At 46.9% G+C, this 11,612-nt stretch overlaps 6 protein-coding genes, besides 1 other annotated feature; 3 read left to right on the forward strand and 3 right to left on the reverse strand.

Moving 5' to 3' along the window:
- Positions 1 to 618: 618 nt before the first annotated feature.
- Positions 619 to 909, forward strand: FFUJ_11601 (uncharacterized protein; the record flags this gene model as incomplete). Its single annotated transcript, XM_023570517.1, has 1 exon — positions 619 to 909. One exon carries the CDS (start codon positions 619 to 621, stop codon positions 907 to 909), a length of 291 nt encoding a protein of 96 aa, XP_023437620.1.
- A 644-nt stretch (positions 910 to 1,553) lies between these two features.
- Positions 1,554 to 1,625, reverse strand: a tRNA (tRNA-Arg).
- Positions 1,626 to 2,186: 561 nt separating this feature from the next.
- On the reverse strand, positions 2,187 to 3,896 carry FFUJ_11602 (uncharacterized protein; the record flags this gene model as incomplete). The annotated part of the gene is made up of 1 exon (XM_023570519.1): positions 2,187 to 3,896. One exon carries the CDS (start codon positions 3,894 to 3,896, stop codon positions 2,187 to 2,189), a length of 1,710 nt encoding a protein of 569 aa, XP_023437621.1.
- A 927-nt stretch (positions 3,897 to 4,823) lies between these two features.
- Positions 4,824 to 6,538, forward strand: FFUJ_11603 (uncharacterized protein; the record flags this gene model as incomplete). XM_023570520.1 has 3 exons in its annotated part: positions 4,824 to 5,041; positions 5,092 to 5,517; positions 5,569 to 6,538. The coding sequence occupies 3 exons, from the start codon at positions 4,824 to 4,826 to the stop codon at positions 6,536 to 6,538; spliced, it is 1,614 nt and encodes a 537-aa protein (XP_023437622.1).
- A 1,164-nt stretch (positions 6,539 to 7,702) lies between these two features.
- FFUJ_11604 (uncharacterized protein) lies at positions 7,703 to 8,521 on the forward strand (the record flags this gene model as incomplete). XM_023570521.1 has 2 exons in its annotated part: positions 7,703 to 7,759; positions 7,808 to 8,521. 2 exons carry the CDS (start codon positions 7,703 to 7,705, stop codon positions 8,519 to 8,521), a joined length of 771 nt encoding a protein of 256 aa, XP_023437623.1.
- A 671-nt stretch (positions 8,522 to 9,192) lies between these two features.
- Positions 9,193 to 9,993, reverse strand: FFUJ_11605 (related to acyl-CoA thiolesterase; the record flags this gene model as incomplete). XM_023570522.1 has 2 exons in its annotated part: positions 9,193 to 9,855; positions 9,907 to 9,993. The coding sequence occupies 2 exons, from the start codon at positions 9,991 to 9,993 to the stop codon at positions 9,193 to 9,195; spliced, it is 750 nt and encodes a 249-aa protein (XP_023437624.1).
- Positions 9,994 to 10,630: 637 nt separating this feature from the next.
- Positions 10,631 to 11,245, reverse strand: FFUJ_11606 (uncharacterized protein; the record flags this gene model as incomplete). XM_023570523.1 is given in 3 exon segments in its annotated part: positions 10,631 to 10,704; positions 10,776 to 10,946; positions 10,948 to 11,245. Coding segments are annotated over 3 exon segments (543 nt in total).
- Positions 11,246 to 11,612: the final 367 nt, after the last annotated feature.

Genomic DNA, 11,612 nt, shown 5'->3' on the forward strand with positions numbered 1-11,612 from the left:
AGATAGTGTATTCATCTCATCTATCAAATCATAGTAGGCCACTCCATTGAGGAACCTTAAAAGAGGAATTTCGATGCATTCACTATTAGAGATTCAGCATATAAAAATGAATGCTTGAAGATTTTGCAGAACGAAAGAAGCGATAAATCAGGAGAATATTGGAAATGAAATGTGCATCAGTGTGAGAACTAGGTTACAATCCTTCTGTCATGCCTATGAACAAGTCTTTCGACTTTTACCGCAACCAGGATGTTGATAGGAATTCTGTTGTCTGAGCTCGTGAAGGGTGTGAAGGTAAGAGCTACAGCATCTTGGCATCAGTCCCTGCTGATAGTCAAACTCACGGCCTGGTACGTGAAGAATCAGATGTGCGGTGTTTGTCAAGATGGTGACTCGGCACTTCATTTCTGGTAAGAGGGTCAAGATTAATATATAAAAGGAGTATGGTACCAACCCTTCTTCTGAGGCCAAAACATACAAACCACTTCACAGTCTCACAGATCTCTGTACACTTGGAACACTCATTGAATCTCTCATTTCAACTCACTGGCAACAGACGTAAGATATCCAGAATCATATCTCATACCTGCAGCCTCTAATACTCAGAATAGTTTCATCATGCATTTCCTCACTTCAACCATCTTTGTCACCCTCCTCGGTGTTGCCACCGCTTTCCCAGGCCTTACTCCTCGCCAGAACTTAAAGAATGCAATTCTCATCTGCCCCAATGCCGAGGCAACCTTCGCTGACCCGAAAGTCAACATGGGTGCCGTTTGCACCCGCACTTACAGCTGCCAATACGGCAGTGATGGTATCAAGAGCGGCAATGTCTGGACCAACTCCTGCACTGGCTGCCCTCCAGACCAGAACGTGAACTCTTTCGGCAACTGTATTTTTCAGTACGTTTGAGACTTTGTTATACTAGCCTAGAAAAGGCTTTGGGATGCTATATGGAGAAGCTACTAGTGGGAGGGGAGGATAAAATGTACTAAATAACAAAAAAACTAGAAAAATAAAGAAAAGATGTCAAAGGAGGCCAATGTTCTTGTCATATTGCTGCAAGTAGCGGATTGCTTTAAACATAGCGTAAACCTGCTAACGAAAAGGTTTCCCTTGGCCCAAGCTGCACTCTACGTCTGCCTCTGCCACCGTATCAATAGGGACCCGTACATACGATATGCATATAAGGTTTCCTAAAGGTTCAATTATCGTTGCACCCCTGAACCTTGATTCCATGGCAGTTAGCTAGACGAAGACTGCAGATTAGCAATTAACGTTGCAGACGGGCCGCGTTCTAAAACAAGGTAGATGATAAGAAACTTTAATGCAACTGGTGATGTTTCATCTGTCGATCCCTGTTCCGAACTCAATACGAGATACTCGATTGAGCGAAATGGAGCGATTTTAACTCCTGTCTAAACTTAAGCATATCTGTTTAATGATGAGGGGAATGAATCTAAAAGCCTTACATCTTACTTTATTAAGTCAATTTCGATATGGAACAGCAAAAAGTAAGTCTTGAAACTCACTGCCTGTAGTGGAAAACAAAAGAATGATCACGCTGGGGATCGAACCCAGAATCTTCTGATTCGTAGTCAGACGCCTTGCCATTGGGCCACGCGACCAATTCATGAAAGTTGAGTTCTAGTATTGTCTTATACGTCCCAGCGTAGCCATTTATTCTGGCTTCCTCGCAGGGAAAGTACTGTGCCAAACAACAGCTCGCTACAAAGAACTAAATTTAAACAGAGCAAGCAAAGATATATACCTGTCCTTTCTTCAGGGGTGTGTTTCTGTGGATCTTATTGAAATTGGTGTGTAAACAATCTACCTAGGTTCGTGTCTTGAGGGGATCCATACTCAAAGTGATAATCCCACATAGAGAATAAGAGCCACTTGAGTTCATGTCTTGAAGTGAATTTACAGTCTAAGTCGTACATTTGCAGATCCATAGTACGTCAGTGAGACCCTGAAAGCATTTATTCAACACCAATTTAATTGTACGGCAAGCTTACCCTAGGTCAACTGTGGACATACAGACGGATGTGAAATTTTGGATCCACTACGTCATAGCAATTCAGAGATTGATCCCAAAAATTCAATTGGCCAAGTCAGACTATACAACAATAAAGGCACTACAGCATTAACTAGGGAGTAAAATTCAATCATATGTGGGCGAGATAAATTTACACACGGCGTGGCCACTCGGGATCACGCGCCAATGCCATCTGTGCGAGATGAATGGCCTGATCCTCAGGATCCTCAAAGCTCACGACGCTCGCTGTACCATTCGGTTTAAAGTAAGGACCATCAACCTCGCATTGCGTATCATTGGCAGGCAAAGTTCCATTGTAGAGGAAGGCCCTGACGTGCTTGGCGAGGCAGAGCGATGGAACTGCGACAGAGCAATGGCCGTATCCCTTGACCTCGACGATCTTTGAGTCTTTGAATGCAGCTTCAGCCGATCTAGCGGAGACAAGCGGGCAGACCGGATCATAGGTTGTGGTGAGAATGAGCAGAGGGTGTGCTGTCTCGACACCGTTTCGTGGTACGTAGTTATGCGTCTTGGGAATACGCCATTGCTGCTTGGCGAAAAGGTAAACCAGATCATCGGGAGCGAAAACGCTGCGGTTAAATGTTGGCACAACAATATCTAACAGGGAGTCGAGATCTTGTGGCCAGTGGAGGGGTCCCGCGAGACCATCGTTCATCGAAACCGTGTAGAGCGCATCGCTGTCTTCGCCATCATCCATCCCATAAGCCATGAGAGCCTCAGTCGCGTTACCGTTCATGAGCTTCTCCATACGCTCGGCAAACGTGCCCCAGAACTGAGGCTTGTATAGAACCGGGAACAGTGCACCATACCAGATCTTCTGATAGTCGAGAAGACCGTAGATGCTGTTGTTGACGTACACGTTCATCGGCTGTTCCTTCAGTTCACCAACGAAGGAGAGGAACTTGTCCTTGAGGCCTTCCCAAGAATCTGCCATGGATGAGAGGGGGCATGCGTCACCGGACTTGATGCACTCCTTGAGGAGACCATCCATGACATTCTCTGTGTCATTGAGGTCCTCCATATCGAAGCGAGCTTGGTACCAGAGGAATTGGTTCACAACTCCATCGATGATAACCCTGTGAGACCTCTCAGGAAACAAAGTCGCGTAAGTTTGGCCGAGAAGGGTTCCGTAGCTGAACCCCCAGTAATACATATCCTTCTGACCAAGAACATCAAGGATGCTGTTCATATCGGCAGCTGTTTGGGGAGTATTGATGTACTTCCCATGCTCGCCCATAGTATCCTCACAGGCTCTCACATAGTTGTGTGTCCAGGCATAAATCTCAGCGCCATCCTTGATGATGTCGATGTCGTGCACTGACCCAAGTTGCTGACGCGCCTCTTTGCTGGGATAGCATGACGCGCGGGGGGATGAGGAGTTAATGCCGCGGGGGTCAAACGAGACAAGGTGAAAGCCGTCGCCGACAATGGTACTCAATTGTTCTCCACGTCTGTGCAGAAACTCGAAGCCACTGCCGCCGGGACCACCGGGGTTGAGCAGGATGTTCTTGCTTCCATCTTTGCCCCGCATGCGAATAATGGGGACATTGAAGGTTTTGTTGCTAGCATCAGGATGAAACTGATCGATCGGCACGTCAATCTTGCTGCACTCTACAGAGCGATTACTGATCTCTCCGCAAGGCCACCATTCGATAAGCTCGCCTGGGTAAGTTGTGCGCTCATGATGGTGATGATGCTGTTGGCGATGAGGGCAGCTAGGCGCGAGCCAATGGAATGCCGCGACGGTGAGAATACCCGCACCGAAGAGCTTCCATTTGTTAATGCGTGACTTTCTGCGCGGCTCGGCCCATTCAGGCGGGTTGAGTGAGTGCTTGTCCATGGTGATGTTGCTTGTTTGTTGATTATGACTCGATGAAGAGGAGACGATCGTTAAAATGAAACAAGCAGGCTAACGCGTTGCCACGTGAGCATCCTTGCATTCGTCATCACAACGCGTTGACATCAGCATTCGATTTAGGAAGGTAATTAACCAGAGTTGTCAGTTTCCATAATCCAAATTGAAAAGTTTGTCCGCGGACAAGATGAAATCGATCTATTTTCCATGGACATGCTTTTATTGTTCTCAGGTATTCCTTAAGTCCACCTTGTTGTTGGTGGAGTACTACTCCTACAGCTATGGACCTCCATGCTAAATATTCAAGGATTCAGTCTCTTCTGATCCATCGTCCTGACTCAACTTATATCACTGCTTGAGTCATTTGCATACATATAATCCACCCGGAAAATATTCTATTTCCCGATCACCCTCTCGGTTATACGGCAAGGCAAGGAGACGTCGTTAAACCATCACCATCATATTTCGTATACGTAATGGAAACCGAAAAAAGGGTCATCATATCCGCATCTGTTGATTATGCGAAAACCACACCGCATCGAGCGCCTAATATCAGCACCCTATAGGAGGAATTAGAGCACTGGATAAGCTTTCGGCAGCTAATTTATGGGCATGCGCGTGATTTTCGACCGTTTCAGAGATCGCAAGTCGTCTCATTCTGGAACTTTTCGACGAAGATCACTGAGGCCGAGGCACCTCCACTGCATACCCGTATATGCGGGTGTACCGTTTCGATGATCTTGTTCCCGCTTAGGAAGATTAATGTCGAGGAAACCTATACGGGCCGTACCGATCTATCCGGAAGCATGTTGAGTGGTAGTTGATGGAGTCGTTGACTATAAAAGGGCAGTCGGTTTCTGTAATGGCTGGGTTGTTACTTATCGGCAAGCAATAGCAAGCCAATCGACAATCATGAGCACTTTCAAGACTCCGGCTTCTGGGCTTCAAGCGAGCGTCAAGAGGCATCCAGATCTGGCACTTTTCAAAATCCCAGAGCAGTCTCCTCAAGGCACAAAGTTCAAAGACGTTTCCTTTGCTCAGTTCGAGCGGGATGTTGAGCAGACGGCAAAATATTGGAAGGACAAGCTTTCTAACCTAGGCGTTCAAGATAGGGCTGTTGTCGGTGTCTGGTGAGTTGGTGTGATCATGATACTACATCATCAGCTGATTCCCCATCTAGGTTGAGGGGTTATGCCTACTCAGATACCGTCCATATCCAGGGTCTCAACTGGGCAGGATACATCCCTCAGCTATTGTCTCTGCGCATGACAGATCCAACTGTTATCTATGAGCTCCTGCAGAAGTCCAGCGCCGTGGCCTTACTGCATGAGTCAGACAACACTTCTCTCTTAAAGGATAGCCCGGTGCCGACATTCCCAGCCAGCGCCAACCACTTAAACACGGATACAGCGCAACTTCCAGTGACCCCCTGGCATCCCAGCAATGACGACGATGTGCTCTTCATTTATCACACGTCTGGCTCGATTTCAGGAATACCAAAACTAGTACCTCTTACTGCGCGATGGGTCAACTACACCCTAGATCTGTCAACATTCTTCGAGCAGCGGTCAAACAAGAAGAGGGAGAGGATGGTTAGTGTCCACATGTAAGTCTAAAGTGAGTGTCACTAAGTGGTAGCGTGCTGATGGATTGATAGGGGAAGCTTCTGTCACCTTGCCGGATCTGTCTTCAGCTGGATTGCTGCCAAAGAAGGTTCATGCGTCATCATCCCAAGCACTCTCCCTGCTCCGGTCCCCGAAGTGCGCACCATGCTTAACGAGCATGGCTTGACATGTGTATACATGTTCCCGCCTGCTTTATCTGCCCTGTTCAGTGAAGCACGCAAGGATCCATCTCTCCTGGCGTCTCTGAAAAAGGTTGACAATGCAGGCTCTGGCGGCTTGAGCCTCGATGTCGCAGATCTGGAGTGGGCGCGCAAGAACGGAATCTCAATGTTCAATGTCTTTGGTTCCACAGAAATGGGCTTTGCTTTGATGACAGATGCTAGGAAGAACGACGATTACCTTGAGTGCCACCCTACTGCCAAAAACGAGTTTATCCCCATCGGAGATCCGCTGGCGTCGGGCGAGCAGCTACTTGAGCTAGTTGTTCCCCCAGAGGCGGCCAACTGCCCAGTGCCCAGCTTTAGATCTGCCGATGGCAAGTTTCATTCAGGCGACTTGTTCGTTGAGGTCAAGCCTGGCAAGTATCTTTTCAGGGGACGCAACGATAACTGGATCAAGATGGAAGCCTCCCTGCGATGCGATACCATGTCTATAGAGGCTAATGTCATGGAGACCTGTGGCGAGGATCTTGTCAGCGCAGTGGTTGCCGTCGGTGTCGGGCGCCCTTGTCCTACTATAATTGTTGAGCCAAAGCAAGAGTGTCTACAAAGCACCAACGGTACTGACGATGGGGATTCGACGCAGCAGCTTAAAGAAGATATTCTGGAGCGGATCACTCCATTTCATAAGCGAAGGTATACACATGAGCGAGTCGACGATACGCGATACATAGTTGTTGTTCCGCAGGGGACGCTTCCTAGAACAGCTACAAAGGGAAATGTGCGAAGGCAGGAGGTTGAGAAGGGATTCCAGACAGTCCTGGATGCCGTGTACGTGAAGTAGTTTTGGTAATGATAGGCACAGTAGTATCAACAAGACTGAAGTCTCTGCTTACTTGGGGGATGATGTCAGATTGTAAAAGCCAAACAAGGTGATCAAGCTATTTCAGAAGAGCCCCACGTATCATGCAGCCAAGCCTTATATCCGAATTTTTGAAGCGATTAGTTGTCGGACCAGGGTTGATCACAAAAGCCACAAAGGCGGCCGATGCTATAGTCACCAGTGGATTTATTTTTTGCGGCGGTGAGCCGGTAGCTAAACCGGTTTTAACCTTTTTTAAGAGGCTGCCTAAGCGCCTTAGCCGTCGTATTGCGTATACATTCTTCTCTACCGAATCAAGGCAGATGATTTATCTCTGTATGCTTACGTCGCTATCGTGCAAAAAGCTGAGCGCCATCATAACAGAACAAGCGGGTACCAAGCTTGCCTCGTATTTCTGCCAGTGCCATTGGGTGCGGAGGTTCTAGACTGCTAAGGCCCTGGTATAGATGGTCAGATTCTATGTACCGCGTACACCTGCAATAAGATTTACAAAAATAACGTGAAATCCAGAGTTTTTAGTGGCAGAGAGCAGGCAGCAGAATGTACTCCCACGAAAAAGGCGGAGAACAAATGGAATTTTATGACAAGCAGTGTGTCTCGCTATTCGCTCTTGATGTCTCGCGAATCGCGGCTTATGATGAAGGCCATCTAGCTCGCCAACAAACTTGCATGGGTACAGTCAGCTAACTTGGCATAATTCCCCAAATCGGAATCAGCCGGTGACGAGGCACAATTCGAAATGCAGAAACCACAAAGATGGAGTCTTGTAAGTGGCTCTTGGAATTGTGAGTTCTAGATGTAAGGTTGGAGCAAGATGACTACTAACCGATTCGGGCGAAATAAACGCTTCTCTGCCACCATTTCAATGTTAAAGTTGCTGACTTGGCCCGTCAGATCGCCATTGCAGGCGCTTCATTGAGGTCAGTTTGGAATTATCGGGGTCATTCTGGCTGCCGACTCCGCCACGCAGATGGACCACTTCTTGACCGGACTGCGAGTCTACTTATGTTTCTGCTGCAGCTCATAATCATACACATTCACTCTGTTAGTTGTCCCGATCCTGAACAAATTTCGGACCAATTTTATAATATTTGCAACTCGGTTTACGTAACATTTAACATAACGATGCCGGAGTCAAAGAGTCCGAATTTTCTTGGTCCAATGGGCACAGATGCAGGCAAGGTAACTTGCATACGCTTATATCGAATTCCCCGAGACTAACAAGCTCAGAGCCGGCGTGAACGAAATAGAGAGGCACAGCAACAATTTCGGAAACGGAGACAGGCTGCTGAAGCGGCGAGGGTGCAAAGGCTTAAGCGACTCGAAGGCGTGGTTGAGAGAATGAGCACGGTGATTGTAGACTTTGCCGACAAGATGCTACAGGAGGAAATATTGAAACAATATCCTGCATTGGCGGCCGACGTACAGAATGTCATTACGCAGGTACTTAGTCTGGCGAACGAGGCTGGGGACCCGGAAGAGACGAAGTCGAGTGAACGGCATGCACAGAAGTCGCCAGGTTATGGGGACGACGAATGGCATACGGCAAGATCTTCACAAGATTCGGCAAGCCCAGCAGGGCCACAGAATTCATTAATCGACATGCCACTTTCCTTCGACCAACAGGACACAAAACGCTCCCCACCAGAGCACAATCAACTGAGAGACACCCCTCAGATCGTATATCCCACAATACAAAACCCGCCACTTGACTCCCATTCACCATTTTCACCACCGGCATCTATGGCACACTCCCTAGGCTCTGGAATTTGGAACACACCAATGTCACTATCCTCAACATCTGTTTCCTCTCTCCCAATACAGTCACGCTTTGATATAGGTTCAAGACTTTCTGAACAAGCAGCCCTGGCTCATACGTTCCTAGGGCAGACAAACCTGGCGTATCCTGATCTATACCACGATTCAATGAGGAAATCTTTATGATACAGAGACTGTAAATCGTGGTGGGTTTAAATCGTCGAACACTTGGCATTGTAGCTTGTTCTGCTGGTGGCTTCGATGACGGGAAAGCAGCTTGCGATGCAGAGATAAAAGATGACGATGAACACGAATAGAGTGGTCTTGATTCTTAGGCGCACTGCCTTTTGGGATAGTGCTCGTTCTTAAGCACTCCAGTACCCGAGGACATCCCATGAAGAAACGTCGTTCTGGAAAAGTACAGCTTCCGTTCTATATCTAGCCATGAATCCTATCATCAGGAGCTAGAAGGTTGGAGACTTGCTGATACGACACCTGATCCTTTGGAGAAACAAGCCTCAGCTCTCATAAGTTATATCTTAGAACTATTCGGAAAATCATCCTCTGCGAGTCGAAGTATTCCCAAGATACAAGCTTAGCCGCCATCGTCAAATCATTAGGAAAGTCAAACCTCTTGTGTGCATGTAGACAGTAAAGTCCCATCTTGTGCAAACATCCGTTGGATAACCAAGGCTCTTCCGTGAGCTGCCCAAGGACTTTCCATTTCTGAAACCATCCAATCATCTGCCTTGGTCCGTAGGGGCTCATGGAAGTAGATCCTATGGTCAAGACTCGCTGCCATAGCCATCCGCGGTCGCTTAGCCCATTCCTCGATGGTAGAACCCAGGCCCTTACTTTCATTGACCATTTGAACTTGAGATCTCAGCTTGGGCGGAAATGATGGCACGTCTTCTAATGCGAGTGGGAGTCGCCATATACGATGAAGGCGTGCTGCCTAGAATGAAGTAGCCGTCGGTCAAAAAGGCTAGGGCATGAAGATGAACGCCAGGCCCACCGCTTTTAGGAATAACTCCAGGGAAGCGAAACCACTGGCCGAAAATGCGTCGGTTATGTGAGGAGTTGCTAGAAGCCGGCGCATCTATAGCATCGACTCTACGGCGCTGAAATGGTTCTGTCAAGGTCCATTCTGGCTGTTCTTCACATAGTTCGGTGGGGGGAGCAGGGATTTCGAAAGGGGCAGCTGTGTGCTCGACAGCCCCCGGGACGTCGCCAGTCTCTCGAGTGAAGCTAACGGTGATAATTAAAATAGTCTCGTCCTGCTGGCGACATTCAACCGTGCACGTGGCGAACGTAGAGCCTTGTTGAGCTCGTGTGACATGAAATGTTTGTCGGCAATCAACAGATCCAGGATGAAGAAAGGTGCACTGACAAGAATGAATATGATAATCGCTTGTTAGGGTCTTTTGAGCAGCAGCGAGACTAAGCGCAATTACAGCACCGCCATAGATGCCCCTTGCTGCAGGAGGCAGCCACTGCTCGTAGACATTGGTAAAGACATCCTAGATTAGGTTCTTAGTCTTGGTTTGGAGGGGCATATAACTTCAACTTACATCGCCCAGGTCCTTGCGTTCTGCAATCTCGAAAATATTGGATGCTGGACTGGCCTTTTCGGGCGCAACTGACGTTGCATTGACCATGACTTACAATTCGATTGATATGGAGGAGCCAGAACTATTAACAATCAGTTGAAGTGGGAATTGTGATCTTGGCAATACAAGCACCGAGGTTCGGCAACAGTCTGAACTCCCCACTCAACTCGCATTTAGCTAGTACCAATTCAGATACATCCCCTGTAAACCAGCCTTGACAAATGCATACGCCTATCAGGATGGAAATAAAAGAGTTCCTTTGCTAGCTGCAGATATATTCTTGAACATCAACACGTACCAGTTTTAGAAGAAGCTATTCACTAGCGACGAACTCAACCAGCAGCAACAGAGCGACCACGTCGCTGTTACAACAAACCAGTAGGACGCTGAGCAATTGGTATCGTTCTACAGGAGCAATACTATACCGATCCCTTCTATCGCGTCGAAAACACAACAATATATAGATAAGAGTGAATGAAGTTCAATATGAGTGATATTGTTTATGCCACGCATGTGAGATCGGGGAGAGGATTGAGTGCAATCGCAAGTGGCTTAAGGATCTTGATATCAGTGTTATGAAACTCAGTATTGGTTGGTTTTCTTCTTCTTCTTTTTTATCTAGTGAGGGGAAATGCAGATATAGAGCCGTATGGTTCACATGGACTCCTCTTGCCAGCTGTGATGACTAGCTATGCTTTAATCTCTCCAAGGCACCCTTTAGTTTGCTAGCACTTTCTCTCGACGTTCGTTCAAAGGCCTCTGTAGGTAAGGAAAAGAATGTCAATTGATTAGAGTTGCGTAATAGAAAGATACTTGCTTTGAATACTGACCTTCGGGTGTTCCGTCAAGCGTGATTGCGTGCCAGTTGCCGGAGAGCCAGAGTGTCGCAGAGCTAATCTTGCTCTCAGGTTGACCCAAGTTTTGACGTATGTCGATACGAGGAAACGGCAAAGACTCTAACATATTATTAGCATCAGGATTAGTTATACTAGAAATACTCACTATAAGAAAAGTGTTTAGAATCGTGGTTAAATTGGAGGGGAAGCGCCTCAGAATGGTTGAAAGCGCCTGACCCAAGTTGGTGGATAATTGCGGATCTAATAGCGTTGCCAACTTCAGGCTCAACGTAAACAAAATTCTCATCAGGTTCGCCGATCATGATCCCAGTATCGCAGGAGATAGGCATGCCCCTTCGATCAATGGTGGTGAACCTTGCGACTGCGCTGTGATACGAGCGTGACCAAGATTGTAGAGTAGCCTTGCCCCTTGGCCGTAGTGGTGGAAAGCAGCAGGATGCCATTGTGTTAAGCGCAGGACATAGGGTGCTAATTAAGACGCGGTAGGTAAGTCAGTATTTGTGGAAATGAAGCAATCAGCGACCGCTCATTGTCAGCTGCTCAGAACAGTTTTAGTTTTTGATGGCTTGCTATAAGGGGAATTAATAATGCTTAATATAATTAAAGGGGTTCTTTACTATAAATAGATTTATGATGCATTAAACTTCTTTTTATATTTAAATATAAAAACTATTAAGAGAAAATATTTAAAATTAAAACAATAAAATAAAAATTATTACTTTGAACGACTTTAAACTATAAGATCTATTACCCTTTTAAGCTATATTGAAGTAGGCAAATCTAGGCATTTAGTTATTCTAGAAAATGTCA

This window comes from Fusarium fujikuroi, chromosome FFUJ_chr11 (genome assembly GCF_900079805.1).
Source record: "Fusarium fujikuroi IMI 58289 draft genome, chromosome FFUJ_chr11".
NCBI lineage: Eukaryota > Fungi > Ascomycota > Sordariomycetes > Hypocreales > Nectriaceae > Fusarium > Fusarium fujikuroi.